The 25,567-nt window shown below is 40.3% G+C and overlaps 1 protein-coding gene across 1 annotated transcript; it reads left to right on the forward strand.

The window, feature by feature from the left end:
* Window positions 1-298: 298 nt before the first annotated feature.
* LOC126964986 (parathyroid hormone 2 receptor-like) lies at window positions 299-24,165 on the forward strand. The gene is made up of 10 exons (XM_050808370.1): window positions 299-562; window positions 1,083-1,211; window positions 2,884-3,087; window positions 7,182-7,356; window positions 8,062-8,184; window positions 8,804-9,063; window positions 12,234-12,438; window positions 15,710-15,917; window positions 17,092-17,272; window positions 23,274-24,165. The coding sequence occupies exons 1-10, from the start codon at window positions 500-502 to the stop codon at window positions 23,955-23,957; spliced, it is 2,232 nt and encodes a 743-aa protein (XP_050664327.1). The 5' UTR covers window positions 299-499; the 3' UTR covers window positions 23,958-24,165.
* Window positions 24,166-25,567: the final 1,402 nt, after the last annotated feature.

A 25,567-nucleotide genomic window follows, 5' to 3' on the forward strand; every position in this document is an offset into this window, starting at 1 on the left:
TCATTAAATTTTGTTTTAAGTTTTGTTTGTGTAATTAATCCCAGAAGTGATTGTTATCACCTAAAAAACATAACAAATTGATTAAAATAAAAGGATTCTACGTATGTATTACCTAGTAGTCATAGGTAGCCCATGACTTTAAATGATTTTCAAACTGTAGATAACATATTATTAATATCATTTTTATTCCAGTAAGCATTGCAATCACGGCGTATTTCGAATTATTCCTGATAACAATATATGATTGTCGCGAAGATAATTTGTAAACACCGTATAACACAATCAGTGGCATTCTAGACGCGAAACAAAATATATTCAATACACACTACAAACAAAGATTGTTATGGTTTTGACCCGTGCTAAGTTTGAAGCCAGTTGCCAAATAGAGTGCTTCTTCAGGAGCCTGTTTAGTGATTACTGATCGTTAGTTACATGTGGACGAAGTGCTGTTTTCAATATTACATTATGGTACTAGAGAATGTGAAAAGTTATGTGAATCATGATGACGAGACCCTATAAACCTTTGATTGCGTGGATTGGTTGGATATTGGTCGATCTAAAGGTTTATATTATAATAATAATATTTTGATTAAAAAAAAATCATAGTAATTGTTAGTAACATGTCCTAAATTTTGTTAGTATAATTATAACTAAACAGGCACATGAAGCCGCATAAATGCCTTTAAAAATGGCGCATCGTAATGACTAGTAATGGTTTACAGAAGGATGTTAGGGCTACCCCGCAACCTCTTCAGCAATGACTCGGTTCATTTGCGTTGGATGGCATGGAAGCCGTCCACCCTCGTATCCGCGAGCATTGCTGAAGCACTGCAAAAGCGGGGCAGCCCAAACATCAACCTGAAACCACTGTTGTTCTGAACGCGCTAAGCTTTCTTTGAGTATATCTGACCCACAGGCTGCTCATATAGAAGGTTTGACAATATGCTTTATCTTAAGCTCATAAACTATGATGACAAACATATTATTTGAAAATAAAGTTTCTGGCTTTGTGACCATATAATATTTAGTCATATACCTTTTCTTAATAATTTCTATTACAATTCGAGTTTAATTTTACACAGGTCCTAGCTTATACCAATGATGACTTCTTGAATTTGGACCATAATGTGTGGCACCAACGTTATCCTCGATTGGCACTGAAGACCAATGACCAGCTCATTTGCCAAAAGCCGAATATATACATTTGTGAGGTTTGTGTGATTTATATTTTTAGACAATATGATTTATTGTTTTTGACTTACCGATTTGGAAAACAAGGAACCGATTGGTCACATTGTGATAAAAACGACTTCATCTCTCCGATAAATTTTCCAAAGGAGATTTATGTATTTTTCTTTGGTTTAGTGTGCCTGGGTACCACTATGGAGTCAAAGTAAACAGCCTTGGTAACCATGGTCTATCATACCTTCAGTCAGAAGTCATCAGTCGAACTTTTGCTACCTTCACGTGACGATAGCAAGAGACCTGATGGCATGACGTTGAATCCCTGAAGCCGTTGAAGGCCGCTGGTGTGGAATACTACTTAATACGCTATCGCCCTCACATATTGAAAGGTTTTGTCATTCCATAGTAGTTAAAAGTCGAGTTTAAGGCAAACAGTATGGCCGTATTTACCAGGGCATGAGGCTTCATCAGCATGGCAGAATAGATGGCTGGCTGCAGTTAAAAAGAGCAGCTTTTGCAACGCCCAGAACTTAAGTGTTTCTGACAAATTAAAGCTTGTCATTCAAGTCATCTCTATGCAACAGCATAGATATCCCATGGGCGACTGTGATTTCTCTATAGAACTTTGCAGTTCAGTCCTTTGTGACCAGCGCTGCAACAAATAATCTACTCTCCAGTTGTTTGTACACAGCTGCAACTTTAGCCAACGCGTTGAACTAGGGCTGGGATTTGCCACCGAGCACCATACACTGAGCTTGGTATGAAAATAGAAAAGTCATCAGTTCGACATAAACATATCAGCCAGAAGATGTCCACTACTGGACAAAGGCCTTCCTCAAAGATCTCCCTGACGGTCGGTCCTGCTCTGCCATCATCCAACGTATTCTGGTGATCTTGATCAGATCAGTTTCACATGCTGAACTTAAAATTATAAGTTATTGTAACAGAAACACATTGCAGTAATTTATTTAAATTTCTTATATTTAGTTATATTTTTCACTTTTCTTATTAGTTTACAAGCTAAAATAAGGAATTATTTTATATAATATCTTTATTGTGACGTTGTTGCAAGAGAAAGTGGGTGGTGGTGATCACTTAACACCAGATGACCCGTACGCTCGTTTGTCCTGCTTTTCTATAAAAAAAAATCACCATAAAAGTAATGTGAAGGAAAACAAACCCAAAAATGAGGGTAGGATGAAAAACCCTGGGTAACTCAGGGTACGTTTGGATGAAAAAGGAAAGGTACGATGTATTAGGATGAATGAGATCGAATGCTTTTTAATTTGCTGACTTGTAGTGTCACACGTGACGGCTCGCCGGTTTTCTGAAATCTTTAAGAGACTTTTTTAATTTTATGTTTATATAATTTATACGTAGATAGAGCCTCTTGCTTCTGAACAACCGATGAAAACAGGCCAGGTGTATTACTTTAGTGTGCGTGACAAGCTACGTTTTACACTCGCGATTTGTATGACACTTTGTGTTAGTGTAAGCTTCAACCACAGATCGTATCGACATGAAACTACCACCATTCGATGCAAAATTTATCCTACGTGGTTTATAGGTTATTTTTCGAATTCCAACGTTCCTTCCTTTTAAAATTCGCCCAGAGAAGCGGGCGGGAACGGCTAGTTTACTAAAAGAGTAAGCACCAGGTAGTATTTATATTCTAATATAAAAATGAATTTGCACCAGGAACCACCGGATGCTGTTCCACCATTCATCGACAATACCTGCAACTACCGCAATGTTGCATACCACGAGCAAATCTACCGCTGGGTCGCCGGCAGGGGCTGCCTGCAATATACTCCCAACTTCTTGTATATAAACGGATCCAACCCTATCAATTTGGGTGCCGGGTGTATTTATGGAGATTTATTTGCACCTTGCTTAGAAATCGTACGTATATTTTGACTTTCTCTAATTTTAATGTGAGCTTGCGTAGTGCGGATTGGCTCTCCAGTCGTATTCCGTCCCCCGTACCGATACGGCACTCCGGGCATTTCCAGTGTACAGTCACGTTCTGAATTGTATTGTTATTTTTTTTGTTGTTTATTGTTAAGTTTGAGTTGGTAGGCTAAATACACATACACTCACACTATTGTTGAGAATTTTTTTGACAACTCTGGCGTAATTAACTTTGTACAGAAGTACTTAACACTTTAACATTAAATATTTTTCAAAGCATAATATTTGCATTCGCAACAGTACCTACCGACACGCAGCTCTCCTCCACATCTCGCTCTGTGCTAATTAATAATAATAATAATAATAAAGCCTCATTTAATCCAAAACTCTTTTTACACAAGCGAATTATTAGTAGTATTAGTAGGTAAGATATATTTCTAATAGTTTGGTGTTAGTAAGATTAGTTGCTTATGCTTCTATTTATTTGAGTTGTGGATCTCGTTAGAGTAAAGGCCTCCTCCATGTTTTTCCATAGTGTTAGATTTTTGCTTTTATGCATCCAGTCTTTTCCTGCTATCTCTATTAAGTCATCAGTCCACCGTTTATTTGTTCTGCCAACTCTTCGCTCTGTGCTAATTATCATTATATTATTTTACTATTAATTAATTAAAGTTATATTTGTAAAGCGTCCGCGACAGTACCCATAAGCAGTTATCCCCTCCACGTTTCCTTCAGCTAGACTTACGTGCCGCCACTTATACCAATGTTCCGATTAATATCCGTTTATTGATTATTTATATCAATTACTATTAATATGTAGTTACTAAGCGCTGGCAGTTATTTCGGCAAGCGGACCAGCCTCTCTATCCAAAGCGATTCTGCTGCCAATATTTTTGGTATACTTCCAATAGTTTTAAGTTCCTGTAATTATTTAAATAAAACACTTTTTAAAGGATTAATAAGGCGTGGGTTGTAACTGTGTTTTTATATTAGATTTTGTTTAAAAGTTGCCTTTTTCTTATCCCAATGAAAACGTACTCTGATGAGGTCATGAAACATAAACTACAAAATCTGAAAAGTATAAAATAACTTTATAAAGACTTAATCTAATTCACCTCTTCTACAAACCTAATACCTTTAATATTAATAAAATACTATTATTGCTACCAAATGATAGGTTTGAAGTCGGTGCCAAGCCAAATGTAATAGTAGGTACCTACACTCGCCACGCGTGACTTTGACAGGAATAGCTCCTATTCTTGTTTTGTTGCGAGAATAGGGCTACTGCCCTATCACACTTTGCACACAAAGATATGTCAATAAGTAACGTAATTTGACCTTCGTTATGCGATTGTAATCAAAACATTAAATATTCGTCATCGCTTTTATTATTAAGATAAAAACCGACACTTTACCTACTGTATTATGTAAAAAAATAATTAGTTGACACACAAATCAGATAAAACGACCATTATTGAGTGAGATTGATTTGTGGTTTGCATTATTTTTATGATAGATTAGATATAATATTCATTATTTCATAATATAAGTCAAAATTCTTTGGATGTAAACCTGCAGTTGATGACTTATTAGGTAATCCATATGGACTAGTATAATAGCGCTGGTGTAGGCACAGGGTATGGCATGAAGTATGGTGAATGTAGCAATTGTGAACGAATTGAAAGTATGCTGAGTTAAAAAATATTAATATTATTGTCTACTATTGTCGACTAGTAGTTACTATTTAACTTAAAATTTCAACATCTAATGTTGTACAAAATAATGTTGTAAATATTATAAGCTTACAGAATTATTATAGGGAAACGTGCACCTAGAGTGATTAGTATTATTTTATATTTTGCGCTTTTTTTAAGATTTACCCTGATGCGACTGTGGCGCCACCCTAATTAACGCATTTTAACGGATACTTTTTACAGATTATATATACGGATTGCTTTGCCTCTACCCTCCATTATAATGATTATCATAATATTAAATTTGTATGTATTTTAAGATCTTCACTAATCACAATTTTTTTTATATAATCTCTTTCCATCTGTATGTTAACATTTTAATAATATTACATTGTTAATATTTTTAACGTCACATAAGTTATTTTACTTAAATAGAACGCATCTCTTTACTAATATTTCTCATCATAAAATTTTAATTCCATATACATATTTATTTATTTGTATAGTTTAAAAAGTTGTTTTAAAAGTATCTATAATTTTTTTATGAACCTAGTTGTTCTGTAGTTATTTTAAGATACTATCCCTACTCACCAAAATCATGTAGAGCATAATTAACCGCCAGCTCTTGGTATACCTCTACTCTCTAGACTACGACTCTAGAACGTCGCCTAGTTGATCAAGCACCGACAGTACGGCTTTCGCCATGGTCATGGCATGCATCTTCTGGCGAACTCTGTTTTCGTTGGACGTCACCTTGTGGTGACGGGTAACCTAGTAGAATGTGCGACCGTGCCAATGATTATTAGTGTTATGAGTCCACGGTTTAATGGAAATTATAATATTATAATAATGTTTAATGAATTGGTTTTAAGCCACGTAGGATTTTTCAACGATCTAGCTACGCGTTAAAAGATCAAACAACACAATACATGTATAAATAGTCTGTTGTGTGTGTATTGTAAGTACTCTGTGGCCTTACTTGCTGTTGTTTGTCGAAGTTAAGATGTTCGGCGAAGCATACTTTGCTTTTCAATAAACAGCTACGAAAATAAGTTGAAAAAAACACGAAATGCAGATCTAGTTGGCATACTTTGGTATGATGCTACGAGTTCAAAAGATATCGGATACCTATCCATATTATATTTTTCTTTGAATACTGATATTATTTTTAATCATTGTGCAGTTTTTTTATATTCGGCAAACGGCATGGCAGGCAATCTTCTGGCGAACTCTGTTTTCGTTGGACGTCAGGAAGTCGAGCGGGCCGGATGGCATTTCTCCAATCGTGCTTAGAACGTGTGCCCCTGAGTTGACGCCGGTGCTAACGCATTTATTCCGGCACTCTTATTCAAAAGGCGTAGTCACTGACTAATGAAGTCAACCCTTGTCGATCCGATCCAAAAAAAAGGAAACAGTACGGATCCGGCAAACTACAGGTCTAGAGCTATTACCTCCCTGCTCTCCAAAATCATGGAGAGCACAATTAACCGCCAGCTCTTGGTATACCTAGAAGGTCACCAGGTGATCAACGACCGGCCGTACGGCTTTCGCCATGGTCGGTCGGCAGGCGATCATCTGGTATACCTAACACATAGATGCTGGTCGTGAACGGGTGCTACTCGTGGTGGCTGGATGATCTTGTTACCGGGAGGTCTGCTTGATGTGTTTATTATAATTATTATTTCCTTTAAAGTTAAAGTTATTATGTATTTTATTTTATGAAATGCTCACATAATGCCTCTATTTATTTACGGTATGTGTGGATTGATGCATCTACTTTACTCAATAACTCTTGTGTTTATAAGTATTAATTTACTTTTTTTTCTTTTTTTGACTTACTCGTGTAAGCTTTTCAGTTTTTGCCATTTGAGTATCTTTGTTGCGTCACTTTGCATATATTGTAATTGAAATGATTTGTAAAACAATTAAAATGTAAATGACTTAATAGAGTGGCAATGAGTTTCTTGCTACTTCTTCTCATTAGCTCAACCCTTTACGAAGTAGCGGTAAATTCAATTATGAAACAATATTTTTATTTTTTTTTATATTTTTTTTTTGACATTCATAAGTGTCATTTCCGTGACCTACATGAATAAAGTGTTTTTGAATTTGAATTTTGAATTTGAATTTAGATGGGCGGATTCAAGTCTCGTGCCAGAGTTTGGCGAGTCAACCTCTCCTGAGCATGCCTCGTGTGGAGGCGAAACATGTGTCGAATTGCTTAAAGATAAATATTGGCGGAATTAACACTCAAGAAAGCCCAAAACATTTGGATATTGTATTTATGTATACTATTATGCTTTAAAATAATGTTAATTCCCTATAAGTTTGTTTATAAGACTGCTATGTAAATAATTTTATATTTTTAACTTATGTCTTTCATGTGCCTAGGTCAAACAAGACGGTAATTGTGCCTGTTATCCATTCGACCCCGCATTTGAAGAGGTTGCTGCTGCCGTGAGAAATGCCGTGGTCCCAGCGGCACAAGGGCGCTGGGAGAAGTGCTTCTATGAGGCCAGCGATTGTTGCAGCCATTACATGAACAAGTCTATTCTTACTGACGATGGTAAGACTTTAAAAACGTCTGCCCATTACAACGTATGACCGCGCTAGGTCCTGCTATTTAGCAGAGTTTTCGTTCAGTTGTGTTTCGACCGCGCTTTGAATACAACGCCACGCAAAGACAAAGTGTTTTGGTAAGAGCCCCTTGAAACTAGCAAAATTGTTTAACTAGACGTTTTAATCATTTTGCTAAATAATTACATTTCAATTGTAATTAACTGTAATTTTTCTACTTACTATTTCATTGGATTTAGGTACTAGACTCCTTATCATTACTCCTTTGCACAGGATGCCACAGGATTATGGGTACCACAACGGCGCCTATTTCTGCCGCAAAGCAGTAATGTGTAAGCATTATTGTGTTTCGGTCTGACCGGCACCGTAGTTAGTGAAATTACTGGGCAAATGAGACTTAAAATCTTATATCTCAAGGTGACGAGCGCAATTGTAGTGCTACTAAGAATTTTTTGGTTTTCAAGAATCCTGAGCGGCATCGTGTTGCAATGGGCAGGGAGTATCAACTGAACGTCTTGCTCGTCTTATCCCTTATTGTCATAAAAAAGGTCTCATAAGTCCATAATTAATTTATAAAAAGTATGGTATATACTTTTTAGGCCCATCAAGTGTTGATGCTTATTGAAGAAATATGGTAAATCTATTTGTTTGGTTAACCTTTGGCTATGAAACCCTTAAAATGATAATGTTTCAGGAAGAGAAGACTGTGCCACCACGTTTGATGGCTGGACATGCTGGCTTCCTGGTGAGCTGGGAACGACGGCATACGCCGTGTGTTCTGAATTCGCATACTCCAACGCCGGCCCTTCATGCAACCGTAAGTCTTCTTTTAATTAAAATGACGAATGTCTTGGTTATTGGTAATAATATTAAATTCAGCAATTGATCACCGAACACAAATAAAATTTGAATACAAAATGCACGATGCGGGACTCGAAACCGCGACCTCTCGCGTTCCGTGCGAGTGCTCTTCCAACTGAGTTAACCGTTTGAGTGACGTATCGCCATAAAATCTTGTATGCTTTGTTCAACTCTCAGGTGTGGCTTCATCTATAGGATCTTCTTTACAGTTGATAACCTGCTCAACTCCAATATTTGCATATTAGGAAATTGACTTGAGATGTCGCTCTTGCAAATCTAAACAATTTGTTGTTTTAAAGTGAGAAACATCACTTCTGGGATTAAACCCCAAATAAAATTTGAAAACAAATATTTTGCGAGTTGAACATACAAGATTTTATCAACAATACGTCACTCGAACGGTAAGTCAGTTGGAAGAGCACTCGCACGGAACGCTAGAGGTCGCGGCTTTGATTCCCGCTTCGTTCAAAAAAATAAATAACAGCAGTTATATAAATGTAATTATTAATTGGGATATCTAACGGCGCTCCATAACGTTGGTAGCATTAGTATATGACACATGTATCACTTTTCAGATTTCAGCAGCAAAAAGTGCTTTCAAAACGGAACGTGGGAGATTCAGACTGATTACAGTACTTGCAGCGTCACGCCCAGGTTACTGAGAAGATATAGGCTGCACATCGTGATGTTGGCACTGTCAATAGCCGCTTGTGTTCCGGCCATTTTGATTTTCTATTTCTACAAAAGATTGAGAGTCACAAGGGTGATATTACACAGGAATTTATTGATTGCTATTGTTTTGAGGAACTTATTCGTGATTGTTAGCAGGAGCGAGGTAAATAAGTTTAGTATTTATGATACTTAATACGTAGGTCACACTAAATTTTGCGTAACTTAAAAAAGCAACATGTTATAACCAAAATATTATGTTTATTGCTTTTGAAAATACTCTCCTTTACATTTTAAACACATTTTTCATGCGATCCAACCATTCTTGAAAACAGGAGGACCACACATCTGAAGGAATGTTTTCCACGTGCTGATTAAATGCTATCACTGCCTCTTCGGAGTTGGTAAAGTGAAACCTCTCATCAAATCTTTGATTTTGGGGAAAATACAGAAATTACAGGGTGCTAGGTCGGGGCTATGTGCAGGATGGGTGACGATTTGTACTTTTTCGGAAGCTAAAAATGCCTTAGTTTGAATTAATGGCTTTGTTGGCCGACTGTGAAGAAGCGTTATCATGATGTAGGTATGAGAACTCGGCTTTTGGTCGTCTTTCGCGAACTTTTTTAACACCCTGGGTAAACAAATGGTAGAATACAACTCGGCATTAACACTCTTTGCATCTTCAAGTGGAATTGAGCAGATGGGAAAGTAGCTGAGAAAAAAAAATGCGATAATTCCATATACCAACGTTTCTCGCCTGCGTCACTTTTGTTGGCCTGTTCTCATTTCCAAACACCCATTCACAAGATGTTTTTTTTTTCGGGTTCAAGACAATAAATCCACGTTTCTGACAATGTGACAAATGTTGAGCTTCTAAAATCATAAAAATCATCGCACTAAAATCTTTTCGACTTAATTCCATTTTCGTTGCATACGTAGAACTTTGATGTGCGATAAAAAACAATTGACAAATGATTTCCCGCCAATTGTTTTTTTTTTATTACTAAGAAGGTTGCAACGTTTCAAAAAATTCAAATCATTGGAAATTCAAATAGTTCCGATTAGCTAGAAGTGCAAAACTTTTAGTTGCCCCATATACCTATTGGAATAGGAATTTATACATAGGCTGCACTGAAAGTATCGGGAATGGAATATTTCCACTGTTCCTGTCATATTAAAATCTTTTTAATTTCCGATTAACTCCTTGGTTTTAAAAATCGAATACCATTTATTTATTTAAAAAAAAATCTCGGTCTTGTCACAAGGTCTTGTCAAACTTGTTTAGTCGTTGAGAAAATGGAATTGACTCGAGAAAATTCTAGAGCGATGATTTATTATGACTTTCGAAGTGGTTTAACACAAAAGCAGTGTGTTGACCGGATGATTTCTGCATTTGGTGATGAAGCCCCATCCAAAACCACAATTTATCGCTGTTTTGCTGAATTTCAACGTGGACGTGTCAAGCTCAGTGATGATCCCCGTCAAGGTCGTCAAAAAACTGCAATCACCAAAGAAAACGTTGATACTGTGCGTAAGCTGATTAAAGAAGATCGACATGTGACATACCGCGAATTTCAGGCAACTTTAGACATTGGCATGAGTCAAATACAAATAATCTTGCATGAACAATTAGGTGTTAAAAAATTGTTTTCCCGATGGATACCGCATTTACTCTGTGAAGAGCAAAAAGCGGCTTGCGTTACTTGGTGCGTCAGAACTCTCGAAAGATTCCACGCAGGATCCTCAAATGCTTTATACAACATCGTATCAGCTGACGCATCCTGGATATATGCGTACGAAACCGAAACAAATAACTAGTCACGGGTTTGGGTGTTCGAAAATGAGTTAAAGCCAACAAAAATTGTTCGTTCACGGAGTGTTGCAAAAAAAATGGTGGCCACTTTTATCTCCAAAACCGGCCATGTTGCCACTATTCCTCTTGAGGGACAAAGAACGGTTAATGCAGAATGGTATGCTAGCATTTGTTTGCCACAGTTCGTTTCTGAACTCCGTAAAGAGAACTGCAACCGCCGCATCATCCTCCATCACGACAATGCGAGTTCTCAGTTCTCACACCGCGCACAGAACAAAAGAGTTTTTAGAGCAAGAAAACATAGAATTATTAGACCATCCGCCGTACATCCCCGACCTAAGCCCTAATGATTTCTATACTTTCCCTAAAATAAATAATAAATTGCGTGGTCTGAGATTTTCATCACCTGAAGAAACTGTGGACGCCTAAAAAACGGCCATTTTGGAGACCCCAACTTCCGAATGGAATGGTTGCTTCAATGCTTCAAATTCAAATTCAAATATTTTTATTCAAAATAGGATTTCCATCCGCGGAGAATACTTCTAAAAGCAATAAATACATTTTTAAATAATAATGTTGTGTCACTTGCTTGATTCCCGAAATTTTCAGTGCCTAAAATCAGAAAAAAAAAGAAGTTGATTTAGGCGTATCAATTCAAGTAAATTGACACAGTAGACATATGTCGATTCCAAGTCAGAACATTCTTTTTAAGAAGTAACCTACGATTAGGGACTAAGTGTGCTCACTTTTCTTTACTATTTTAAATAATTTTTGGCTAGTCTTTATATTATAACAATCATGGGCCTCGCCTGATTCCTTGCCTTCCGAAATCGGCAAGTGCACCAGGGCAATAGATTTTGCAGATACATGAAAATCGGAAGTGCCGTATGGCACACTACGCCTTGACAAAAATTTGACCCTTATTTTGTTTATAAGATAGTTTATTTTGCAAGGTCTTATGGCGTGTTTCAATAGCTTTGTGATACATTCACTCAAATCATCATAATTATAAGCAATCCATAAATACACGTAAAATGATACGCATTGACAGACCGCTGTGCGTGCGCCAAAATCACGCCGATCACACTTGCCGATTTCGGAAGGTTAATTCCTGATATATATTTACGGCCGTTTTCAATAACCTATCTATCCTTTGTTAAATTACGGATACATTGCTGTCACCGTTCAATGACAAGATCTTATCTATCCATAGTTATGTCCAATATAGTTATAATAAAGTCCAATGCTATCTGTCAATAGGTTATTAAAATGTAAGTAAGCGTAAAAGGAAAGATTACTACTACTCTACCTCTAGTAAGTTAAACTAAGGATAGATAGGTTATTGAAAACGGCCGTTAATCGATAATTTCGTATAAACGCGTTACGTTATGAGTAATTCTAACGTCATTCGAGTGTTTGCCGATGGGAAAGTTTGATGAAGTGTTCAAATTAGAAAATTTATCCCAATAAATAATCTGAATTATGATTTTGTACTGTCTCACCAATTCACCAATGTATTTCAGATCTATATAGACGAGCTAACAAACGCTGAAGACACAGTTATGTCCCAGCATGGCATCGCTTGTCGAGCACTCGCCATAGCAGAGCGTGTTGCAGCAAACGCTGTGTTCGTCTGCATGCTCGTTGAAGGATTGTACGTGCACAGACTCATTGTCGCCGTCTTCCGCAAAGAATGGAACATGAAATGGCTGAACGCACTCGGAGCTGGTATAGTTTACACAAATCTCCCTTATATCATCATCATATCAGTCGGAAGACGCCCAATGCTAGACAAATGCCTCCCCCAAAGATCTCCACGCAGATCGGTCCTTCGCTGCCCTCATCCAACCTATTCCAGGATCAGTCTATCTTTTGGGGGCCTACCAACAGTGTGTCTTCCGGTACGTGGTCGCCATTCGAGGATTACTGCCCCAATGGCCATCTGTCCGACGAGCTATATGCCCTGCCCACTGCCACTTTCGCAATCATTTGGGCTTTATCAGTGACTTTGGTTCTCCTACGGATCTCCTCATCTCTGATACGATATCGCAGGAAAACTCCGAACTAAAACAGCCTTATATAAATACAATCAATCACGTTAATCTTGTATAATAAATAGGTACATATAGTTATACATACTGAGCCAGATTCTTAATATACTTCCCTGGCATTTTCAATTGCATCAATCCATCGCAACTTGGTACTTTACTCGTGGAGCTACACATGAGATTGTAGATAATTAAAAGTATTGGCGTATCGTCAATCTTGTATTCGTTATATTTTGTATTAGCTGGTATCCACGACATACCACACCGGTAAATGCGGACGAAGCGATACGAATACGATGACTATATTAGCTGTTGTTCCAATACTGCCAGATATATATACTAAACAATCATATAGATATCGCTCATCGTTAAGGCAGGGTTCGTAAGTAATGTATTCGTTCGACCGTTTTTTCTCTGACTCTTTGCAAATCCGACTTGACCATGAAAAAGTATGTTCCTTTTTCGGGTTAATTTATAGCAAATAAAATATACAAAAAATAATGAGGCTTCAGGCTTAGCCTATCACTGATGTAGGTTTTTTTTATTTTATGGAATAGGAGGACAAACGAGCGTACGGGTCACCTGGTGTTAAGTGATGGCCCACATTCTCCTGCAACACCAGAGGAATCACAGGAGCGTTGCCGGCCTTTAAGAAAGATGTACGCGCTTTTTTTGAAGGTACCCATGCGTGTATCGTCCCAGCACGTGGAAGAAAGCTCTTTGAAATCCGCACTGTGGAGGACCGCCACACATCCAAATGGTGGGGATGATTTGGTGATGTTATGGCGTGTCGTGCGAAGGTGGAATTCGGAGGCAGGAATCAGGTTAAACAGCTCTTCGGAACACTCCCCGTGACAAATGTGGCAGAAGACACACAGTGAAGCGACGTCTCTACGCAACGCCAAGTGATCCAGCCGTTCACATATCACTGGGTCCCTGACAATTCGCCTGCTCTGCGTTGCACGCGGTCAAATGGATTGAGCTGATACTGGGGTACGCCAGACCAGAGATGACAGCAATACTCCATGTGTGGCCGGACCTGCGCTTTGTAGAGCGCTAGTATGTGAGCCGGCTTGAAGTATTGCCGTGCTCTATTAATGACGCCCAGTTTCTTCGAAGCCAATTTGGCTTTGCCCTCCAGATGGCCACGGAATTGGCAATCGCTCGAGATTTCGTTACCCAGTATTCCGATACTAGGCGAGGCTTTAAGGGATGTGTTGTCGAAGAGCGGTGATACGACAAATGGGGTTTTTTTGTGGTTAACGCGCAAACTTGAGTCTGCTGGGGGTTAAATTGCACAAAGTCCAGTTACCCCATTCCGCGATCTTCTTGAGAGAGGTTTCATTAGTGTTGAGTAGCTGGACCACTTTCCCCATTCTTCTTTGAAGAAGACACTATCTGTGAAGACCCTTTGTGGAAGAGGTTTTTGTGGAGTTATCAAGTTGAAATTAAAATCGAATACTGTACAAGATGTAAATATCAAACTGACGGTGCAGTAGGATATTCTATACTATTCGTTTTATTCGTAATTGTATTTGTACGAGTCCCAGAAAGTACATCTATTTCACCTGAGTGACTGTATAACCGACGTGAAGTAGTAGAGCAGTCCCTATTTCATTCAGCCTGTATATCATAGTCCAGGTTCGACCTGGATAAATAGATCAGGCATTCAACCGATCCCAGGTCGTAGGTTGAGATGTTTTCTGATTTTTGTAGTTAGTAGGTATGGAAGGTAAAGGTAAGGAGAATCCGTGTATATGAAAATGTGTCCGTCAATATGGATTAAATTAGGGTGGCGCTACAGTAGCATCAGGATAAATCTTAAAAGAAGATCTTATATATAAAATAATACCAATCTAAACTAATAATAATCTAAATAATAATAATACAAATCATCATCAATCTTCCCACAAGCACACAGCCGGTCTGAGGTTCGAGTCTCCTTAGGAGACGCCCCGCGACTGTTGTTGCGTAGTCTTTGCGGCCTCCACGGCCCATGTCCTACTTCGCTGTGAAAGCCAGGACTGCTAACAGCACAGAGGAGGTTTTAGTCGGTATGGGGCATCCGCTTACGCGGACACTCGAGTCCGACATATTACGTAAATGGGCGTAAATACGTAACAGTATTTCCTCCTCTCAAAAAAAAAAATCATCAATCTAGGTGCACGTTTCCACATAATATTTATTTAAGATTGTATTTACTACATTATTTTGTAAAACGAAAGTTGTTGAACTTTCCAATAATTAACGCGGCATACTTCAATTCGTTTACAATTGCTACATTCACCATACTTCATCCCACACCAGCGCCACTGTTAAGCATTTTGAACTGTTATTTACAGCATAAGCTGGACACTTTTTCAATTTTTCTCCCATATGAGATGATTCTTCTTGCCTCTACCCTCCATGGTAGTAGGTAAGGCTGATCCATCACGCTCTGATGTGAAAGGTCACGATCGGGTGAACTCGGGGCCGCCAAGTGTACCCGAGCGAGAAAGATACTGTCAGCTGCTCTACACCGGTTGTGTCACTGTGGCATTTATTTTCTCAAAATTGATTCCTATAGAACTCTTCTTGATGTCTTTTCTAATATACTAGACACTACTACCGCTTCGGAAACAAATGGCGCTGTGCGAGAGAAGAAACGGCGCAAGAAATTCTCCCAGCATTATTTTTGTGTTCAGAATCGAGATGTTGATCAAGAAATGTATGACGTCACACAACGCAAAGAAAATTTGGAACATAGTTATGAGAACGAAGTATATTGGAACTAACGAAATCTTAGACGCGGACGCGTTGTCGCCACATAAAAAAGAGGAAGATAAAATTATTTTTGTAGACAATTAAGTTGTATAACATTCCAACAGATATGATTTTATTTATTTTCAATTAATTTGTGATCATTGACATTATTTCTTATTTTAGTTATCACAAACCAATTGTTTTTTCAGTGATCGCTATAGCACCGGTTGTGGCTTGGTCTATTGTGATGGGCCAAAAGAATGACCATTCGTGTTGGGTCGTGTATACAGTAGACCACGTACAATGGATACTTGACGGCCCTAGAATATTGATCCTGTTGATAAACACCATATTGTTCGTGGACGTTTTGAGAGTTCTGCTCACAAAGTTACGGAATTCAGAAAATGCTAACCAATTGTGAGTGTCTTTGTTTATTGTTTAATTGTTAGCGATTATGAGTATGAATCAATTTTAGTCTTAGTTCATTCATTCCCAATTCGGGTAACTTTTTTTACCTGATAGCCCTACATATATTTTAAATGTGAATGGAAGTTTCTTTGAAACGCTTTTACCTCGGAACTACTGAACCGATTTTGATGAAATTTGGTACAGCGATAGACTAGAGCTTGGGAAAGTGCAAAGGCTACATTTTATCCCGGAAAAATATATGGGTTTCACGGGATTTGTGTAAAACTGCAATTCACGTCGATGAGTTATAACTATCTTTATACCAATAGTAGGTTTAGTTTGCCATAGTAATCATCTTCGAGATAAGATTCATATATGTAATATGTTGGGAACGGGAGCGAAAACGGGAACCTGAACTGTAATAGGACAAATTGCGCTCAGACGGAACCCGAGCACGTTCAAGTACCGCATATTCAATAAATTTTGGTACATTTTTTTATATTTAATACCAGAAGTGAGTATCAAATTTCAAAAGATAACATATATTTGTTTCCGAGTCATGGATGTTTATATGTATTTATGTATGTTTAAGTAAGTATATTGTATTAAATGTATCGTAAGAGGGACTAGGGCTATTTACCAGTGGGAGGCTCCTTTGCACAGGATGCCGGCTAGATTATGGGTACCGCAACGGCGCCTATTTCTGCCGTGAAGTAATGTGTAAGCATTATTGTGTTTCGGTCTGGAGGGCACCGAAGGTCTTGCAACCCATAACACAGGCTATACCTAATTTGGGGCAAGATTATTTGTGTCAATATATTATTATTATCATATTAGTCCGGTCAATTTAGACCAAAAATAACTTTGTGAATCGTTATTTCTCAGAAACGGTGGCTCGTAAGAAAAAAAGTATTGAAACATTTTTTATAGATAATTTTATGATCTACAATTTTTGCCTACTTTTATGATAAAACTTACCGTTTTGCTGTATTCACGAAAAACTCATTTTTTTGACCTTTGACCTTGAATAAAAATATTCCATACACGGGAATGATGGGGAACTTTTAAACATTGTTTATAATTATGTTTTGAACAATTTCACTGATTTTCAGCTTGTTGGGACTTTATGTAACTTCGAATGTCTAAATTGACTAGACTATATATATTACTTTATATCTCGCAGGAGTACAACAAAAGCTACCCTCTTTCTGATGCCGCTGTTTGGTACTCAGTTCATCTTCACGGCCATAAGGCCCAACACGTTGAGCTGCGTTCACGAACAGATTTACTACTACGTGGCGTACTCGGTCGAAGGGCTGCAGGGCTTCATTGTCGCTCTGTTGTATTGCTACGTTAACAAAGAGGTGAGGCCCTAGGTAATAATAATACTACATTTACCAAAATATACATACAACACCCTCCAAAAAGTCCCAGGCCCAAGAGTGTCGTGGGAAGCTCGTTTGCGCAGAATCCGCAAAATTACTGGGCAAATGATACTTAACATCTTCTCAAGCTGATGAGCGCAATTGTGGTGCCGTTCAAAATTTTGAGTTGTCCAAAAATCCTGATCGGCACTGCATTGTAATGTGTATCAATTACCATCAGCTGAACGTCCTGCTCGTCTCGTCTCTTATTGTCATAATAATGCTCCACTCCCACTTTAAGCACTTGTAGAATACTTCGAATATTTCGACAGACAGACAAACAGACCAGTCTCAAACGTCCGCTAAACAACTTCATTCCCTCGACCTTCCATGATACACACTTGTGTTTGGTCCGTGTGGATCAATAAGAGGAATATATTTCATTTTATGATATTTCCGTTTTAATTTGAAAAGGCATCCATTTTGAAACTATAAAGGTCATGTGGGCCATTCAGAATTCATTCATTCATTTAATAAGAAAACAATAAAGATATGTGAAAGATTTAGTAAAATAAGAAGATTGATCCCATATCTAAATCTTAAAAGGCATTTATCTTCTCAAAATTAATTCCTTTACAATTTATTTTTGGTGTCATTTCTAATACTACTACCGCTTCGAAAACAAATGGTTATCTGAGAGAGAAGAAGTTGTTTAAGAAACTGTTAGTACTCTGATCTGAATTTTTAGAGTCTGTTCAGTATGTAAAATACTTTACTCCTTTAGAACAATTGTTTTAGATTGTTAGGTGCCACTGGCAAATGGAATAGATTATCAGTTCCATTCTAATAAACCTTTTTAATGTAAGCTTTTTACTAAGTGTGTTAAAACTGAAAGAATTAATATACTTGGATGTATTTAAAAAAAATGTAAATAAAATATTTAAAATAATATATACGAAGAATGGACCTGTCTATTGTTTTTAAAAGGTGTGACGTCATAATTGTTGACTCGCTGGTGATCACTCATAATTGGATTATCGAAAGAAAACTGCTCGAGTATTTTATCACGTTCGTATATTCCATGGGCAGCGTTACGACGTCCAAGAGAGGTCCGTACCGTACGACAGCCTGAGCACGAATGCCCCGATTGCCGTTGTCGAGTTTTCTTCTCACCCCCTGTGTGAGGGCGGAAGGAGGGTGTCAGGGCGGGGCCCTATACCCTGGCACTTCTTCTCCCAAGACGTTGGGAGAGTCAGTTGGTTATAGTTGGAGTCGTCGCTACTTGCTTGGGGCACAAAGATTTTTTTTTTATTTTTTTTTTTGGTTTTTTTTTGTTTTTTTTTTGCCTTAGCTCGTAGCTTAGTCGGTCAGTCTGTCAGTTTTCGAATTTTCCGGGATCTAGTGGAGTTTTCATCCTCCTCTTCATTCACGCAGTCCCTTGAGTACGCCTTCATTTTTCGTCTACCCTCCTCGTCTGGGGGTCTTGCATGTAGCGGGGCAATTCCCACCAGATGATGGTGTGACGAGGCGTCTGTTCGCCGGAACATGTCTGTTGTAATCCTTCTTACGAAGGCGTCTAGATTTTCAATTTTCAAATCTTTGGAGATTGTTGCGTTTCGTACGTATCGCGGTGCCCCCACTATGGCACGCAACGCGAGGTTTTCATGTGCTTGCAGGCGATCCCGGTTCCACGCTGTGAGATACGGGTACCAAGCTGCTGCTGCATAGGTCAGTCTGGACCGTATGTATGTTTTGTATATCATCAATTTCCTAGTGGCAGCTTGGACCGCAGGATGGGCTGGAGCTTGGCGCGAGCACCCCTCGCCATCCCGATGGTGTTGTCAATATGCTTCTTGAAGCTGAGTCTCCGGTCAATGGTAACTCCCAGGTATTTGACGTCCGGCCTCCATGGGAGTTCCTCCGACATCAGCTTCAAGGGTGAGGGTAGTTTTGTATTTCCGGTGATGATCGCCTGCGTTTTCGTTACGTTCACAACTAATCGCCATTTCTTCAACCATTCTGGTAGCGCTTCTAGTGTTGGTTGGAGTCTTTTCACTGTAAACTCAGGTCTGTAGAAGGATGCGTAGAAAGCTGCATCATCCGCGTATAGTGCTAGCTTAGCCTGCCCAACGACCGGGATATCGTCAGTATACCAGGCATAGCAGTGCGGAGAGAGACAGCTTCCTTGAGGTACTCCGGCTCTCACTGGCCTAACACTAGATTGGGCATCCTCCACACAGACAAGGAATCTTCTGTTTGTGAGAAATGCAGCTAATATTTTGATTATTTGCACTGGCATCTCAGTTTTGATCATCTTGTACAGCAACCCCTCGTGCCATACGCGATCGAAGGCCTTCTCCATATCTAGCAGTACGGCTGCGACATATTCCTTATTATTGTGGCTCACGGCCATCTCGTTTACCATTCGTGTGATTTGCAAGGTGGTGAAGTGTTCCGCTCTAAACCCGAATTGCTCCTCTCTCGGTTTTGTGTATGGCGTCACATGTTTCAGTAAGACTCTCTCGAACAGTTTGGAGAGAGTGCTTAGCAATGTGATGGGTCTGTAACTTTCCGGTTTGCGGGCGTCCTTCCCTGGTTTTAGAAGCATCACCACCTTGCCTGTTTTCCAGGCGTCTGGAAAATGGCCGGAGCGGAATATGCCGTTAAAGATGCGGGTGATCACGACCACACTCTTCCCTGGCATGTTCCTCAGTGCTTCATTGGTAATTTGGTCTAGACCAGGTGCTTTTCTTGTAGGTAGGCGTTTGATAAGCCTCGACACCGGGCCTGGAGTCACGAACAGCTGGTCTTGGTCGTTTGTGATCTCTCTTCCTGCTAGATATGCCTCCACAAGTTCCTCCACCCTTCTGGTGTGCTGGGGATCCAAGTCTGGATTTGGTGCGAACTGTCGCTCCAGACTGTCGGCCAGGATTTCCGCCCTGTCTGCCGCTGCGAACTTCAGAAGGCCTTTGCGGTCCAAAAGTGGTTGGACTGGTTTGGGGCTGCTGGAGAGCTGTTTGCATAGCTTGTGGACTGAGGGTACTTCGTCATTTATTTTTAAAATGTGACTTTCCCACCCCTCGGCTGCCTACTCGTCCAAAGCTATGCGTACTTGCTCTATGAGATGGTTGAGTCGACGTTTGATTGTAGGACATCTTGTGTTTTGCCACAGTTTCCTTGTCTCTCTCTTATCGTTTATTAGTATCCGTATCTTCGCCGGGAGCTGTTCTTGCTTTTTCCCCGGCTTGGAGGTGCGCGTTGCTGACTTGAGAGAGAGCTGGATGGCGTTCGTGAGTGCCTCGGTTTCATTTTCTACGTCTTTGCTTGTAGTTATAGGCCCTGTTGTGCTTCTTGTATGCAATTCGTTTCGGAACACTTCCCAGTTGATATTCTGTCTCGCAGGGGGATGTGAGACCCTACAGGGAAGGAATTCCAGAGTGAGCAGTACCGGTCTGTGGTCAGAGTCGAGTTCGTGCAGTACGCTCAACTCTGGAATTGCGGTGTCGAGTCCTTTGTGTAGCACTAGGTCGATCACGTCACCGCTTCCGTCAGGCATATAGTGGGTCCACGATGTAGGGCCTGTGACATCATAGCGCTCCTCAACCATCTCCTTGTACAGAATGCGCCCCGTCGTGCATATCTTGCTTGAGTGCCAGGCGGTGTGTTTGGAGTTAAGGTCGCCTGCCACTATCGTTGGAATGTTCCCCTGTAAATTGTATAAATACGCATTATTTTACCCGCCACATTGATAAGAATTCCCAATGCTTGGAATGTTCCGTATTCTGTGACGGGTATCAACTGGTGTATCGCTCTTCGCTGAACTAATACTGCTAGTCCTCGGTACACCTGTCCCGACGGCGATACCTCATCTTTTCTATATATGTGATAGTTAGGTATTTCTATAGGTTATTTATATAGCAGCTTCATCATGTTTTTCAAGACATTGACGTTCTGCCCCATCTCCGCCGATTTTGCTGGCATCTCTGCGTTTGGTTTTGACTTTGTCTTTTTGCCCCGCTTCTTCTTATCAACTGAACCGCCGTATGGGTTTGCTGGGGCCATTAGGGAGGTCGGAGCCGTTTCTTCCACCGTCGATAGCACGGTCAGTACAGTACCCTTTCTCCCCCGAGGTTGACTTGTTTTGGGTACCGTACCGCCGTGCTTGTTTTTCATCTCTTTTACAAATACCGGGCAGGCTTTATAGTTTGCCAGGTGCGGTCCGCCACAGTTCCTGCACGTGGCGGCCTCGTCCTTTGGGCGTGGGCATTCGCTGGCCCTGTGAGGCTCTCCACAGCGCATACACGCCTGCTGTCGGTGGCAGTTGTGGGAGCTGTGGCGAAACTTTTGGCATCTGTGACATTGCGAAGGGCCCTTCTTGCCTCGCCAAGCTTCAATGGTGATCCCCAGCATATTTAGTAATTCAGTCACCCCGTATATCGACTGTATATTTTGTGTCTTTCTAAGTGACACGTAAAATATACTGCCGGGATGTCCTTGTCTGCCTTTAATGTTCTTAATATGCTCAACGTCAAACTGCTTTGCATTTAAGGCTTCAGTGATCTCTTCGGTAGAAGTCTCCGTTGGCAGCCCTCAGATCGCCACCTTTACATTTCTATCTTCGGGTGGTGAGTTTGAATGCCACTCCAGCCCTGTCTCTTTCTCGAGATCCGAGAAATAGGCCTGCAGCATTCTGTACTCAGTCTCATCGTCCGGCAGGAATCGGAATCCGTTTTTATACGGGCGGCCGTTTGGCGGTCGATTCAGTTTTCCCGCCAGTATCTTGAAGTGGCTAGACCAGTTTTCCAGCCTTTCGATCACTACTGGCGGGTACCGAGGCTTCTTGGGTTGCGTTTCTAAAGCGGGTGGCGTAGGAAGCGCAGCGTTGGGCTGCGATGGGCGGGTTGCGGCTATCGGTGCTTGCCCGGCGCCCTTGGACGGCGCAAGTCTGGCGACATTGAGCGGTGCCGGACGAGCGGCGCTTGGCGGCGCTGGACGGGCAACGTAGGGTTGCGTGGGGCGTGCAGCGGTCGCCTTGGCGAAAGTCACCCTCTGTGGTTTCGGTGTTTCTGTGTACGGTCGAGACGAAACCGGAGACACATCGGTTTTTGTCTGCTTCCAGCGGGTTGGCTGCGCTGGTGATGTTGAGCGTCGCAGAGGTCGCTTGCGAGACGTTTGGTTGTTGTCGTCGATTATTTGCATCGGCGACGTTTTGGCAGCTACTGGCGGCAGTGTAAGGATAGACTTCTGCGCGAACTCAAGTGCGACCTAGTCGTCTACTGAAAGCTCCGTACCTTCTTGTTCGGCCTTCTGAATGCGCAGATATATGGCCATCCACCTCAGCATACCGTCCGACAGCACCTCAGTAAGCATTAACTGAGAGAGCGTGAGGATATCACGCTCATAAAGTCCTGTCGGCAATAATTGGTGCGGTATGGCGTTCTCGGCGCGGATGTCAGCGGCGGGTGTGCTGGGGGGGGGGGGGGCACTTTTTGTGAAGTACCCTCAACATCGTTTTGCGTCTTCATGACTTCCTCATCTTCTGTTGTTAGGCCTTGTGACGGGCCAGGTGGTGGTTCCTCGAGAGGATCCATCGTAGCTTCTTCTTTCGACGTATGCGTGTGACCTTGGGGGCCTAACCATGCGTGATGTTAGGTCCGGCTTCGGCTTGCGCAGACACTCCCCTCCGTTGCCTCAACAACGGGTGCTTCTATGCAGAGATTTTCTCAGAAAACTTGAACACAAAAGCGATTCGCGACTTAACAATAGGTCCGTACACTATGCGAGCATTCGTGACATTCCCCCCCCGATTGTCGGCAGTGTGGCCGTATTTATAGGGCTCGGTACTCGTGCTTTTTTCAATTCATGTTTTTTTTACAATAATTTCACATCACAATTTAATCAAATCATGATTTAACTAATTATTACTAAAATTGTTAAACTGAATTATTCTCGTTTTAATAATTGATGTGCCTATATCATTTAACATGTATAAAACTTTCAGGTTCACGTTCTAATCAAAGAGACGTATAAGATGACCGAGATCGCCGTCGCATCAAGAATCCGTGGTGCTAACGGTCCCTGCGTTACAATGGACCCCATTTCAGACAGACGACTCACCTACAGTACCGGCGTAACTATGAACAACAACGACAAAGAACAATACACAACCATGAAACCAAAACTTCATGTTGCTGAAATTATATCCATACAAGCCAGTGAAAGACTTGCCGAAATTCTCGATCCAATTTATGAAACAATTGACAGTACAACGGTCATTGGAGGCTACGACTGCTTAGAAAGGCCCAATTATCTTGATAATGAGTATAATTTTACGAACGCGTCCAGTGTATCTATTGGCTGTCGTGATTGGCTGAAACAGTCGCCGAATAGTATTCACCGAGATTCGTTCAATGGCTTCGCTTCAAGAGATAATGATACAGATGTATCCGATGTCACAAACAATGATTTGAATCAGAAATGCGGACCGGGTAACAAGCTATATGAAAATGTTGATCAAGAAATGTATGACGTCATACAAGGCAAGGAAAATTTGGAACATAGTTATGAGAACGCTGATATGCTTGACGAAATCATGCAGTATATTGGAACTAACGATATCTTAGACGCGGACGCGTTGTCGCCAAATAGAAAAGAGGAAGATAAAATTATATTTGTAGACAATTAATTTGTATAACATTCCATTAGAGATGATTTTATTTATTTTCCGGCGGGCTATGGCGAGCATTTTCTTTCGAATTTTGCTATGAATTGACCCATCACAACTTTAATAGTAGTTTCTTCTTTTAATATGCAGATTAAAAGTTTAATCTTATTTTTTTCGCTATTGCCATAATGCAGAATTAAATTAAATATATTTGAAGGTCTAAAAAGTGTGTAATTTTTTATTTATTAGCATCGTCATCATAAATAAATAATTCTACAATTGAATGAATGAATGAATGAAAGCCTTTATTTGCAAACAATATAGTACATTAACACGGCAATTGTTTTACTCTCTAGATTCTTTATTGTCCGCTTGTCTTCCGACATAGGCCACCTCCAGATCCTTCCATATCTGTCTCTCCATAGCAGTTCTTTTACAGGTGGTTCCTGCCGCCTTTCTTAAATCATCTTCCCATCTGATTATTTGTCTTCATCTATTTCTTTTCCCGTATCTGGGGCACCATTAAATAACATTTGTCGAGCGTAGTGCGTGCCATACGCACTAACCATGTTGACAACAAACTTGATTGCGCGTGTACAATTATTGCGAAAAAAAATAAATTCATTTTTAACCTCTTTAATATATGCGTATTACTTACGGAATTAAAGTCGGAGAACATATCATGTTCACTCAATGATTCTAGATCGCCTAATACATAGTTTCTCAACCTTATTTTGCTCACCGCCCACTTTGAGAATATGTTTTTTTCTAGAGTATTTTCGTGTATTTTTTGCGTTTTTAGACTATATTTTTTAATCTACCCACGCCCCATCTGCGCCATCTCAATGCCCCATTTTCTCTGGGTCTTCTACTGCCCGAACATAACTGAAAATAAGTAACTGCTACTTAAGAGAGATCTTCCCCGTCCTGTTTATCGTCACCGCGAACATGGTCGGAAAGCATCCAACGCATACCGCCAGATTCTCGTCAGTGCGACGTAGCTCTACTCGCGGAGCAATTCATGCTGAACGGTCTCATTTATGTTTAATAGTTTTAGCTACGCTCGACCGATGTCAGCGCTGACGGTCGGTCGCGCACTAAATGCAGCCTAACGTATATACATACATATAGCTGAACAATAAGAATCAAATATGGAAATGTAACGTAATAATTTATTTTACTACCTCCCGACACAGACGACACAAGCAGGTACATTTAAAAACTATACAATCGAAACCAAATTTTGGAAACTCAATGGCAACGAAATATCTAACTGTCTTAATTTTTCTGCTTCATATTTCGTTGGATTTAGGTACTAGGACTCTTTCCCAGTGGGAGGCTCCTTTGCACAGGATGCCGGCTTGATAATGGATTTCACTACAGTAATGTGTATACATTATTGTGTTTCGGCCTGAAGGCCGCCGTAGCTACTGATATTACTGGGCAAAAGAGAACTAATATCTTATGTCTCAAGGTGACGAGCGCATTTGTAGTGCCACTGAGAATTTTAAGGTTTTTCTAGAATCACACACTGCATTGTTATGGGTAGGGCGTATCAATTACCATCAGCTGAACGTCCTGCTCGTCTTGTCCCTTATTGTCATAAAAAAGGCTCCTCTATTTGCAGCCTA

The sequence above is a fragment of the Leptidea sinapis genome, chromosome 6, assembly GCF_905404315.1.
Source record: "Leptidea sinapis chromosome 6, ilLepSina1.1, whole genome shotgun sequence".
Taxonomy (NCBI): domain Eukaryota; kingdom Metazoa; phylum Arthropoda; class Insecta; order Lepidoptera; family Pieridae; genus Leptidea; species Leptidea sinapis.

What these genes read in the sequence shown, in the direction of transcription:
- LOC126964986 (XM_050808370.1), top strand. Translation starts at nt 500, where the DNA reads ATGATGACGAGACCCTATAAACCTTTGATTGCGTGGATTGGTTGGATA. An exon ending in GCTGAACGCACTCGGAGCTG is followed by an intron (nt 12,439 to 15,709) that starts GTATAGTTTACA and finishes TTGTTTTTTCAG; the next exon opens with TGATCGCTATAGCACCGGTT. An exon ending in TCAGAAAATGCTAACCAATT is followed by an intron (nt 15,918 to 17,091) that starts GTGAGTGTCTTT and finishes TATATCTCGCAG; the next exon opens with GAGTACAACAAAAGCTACCC.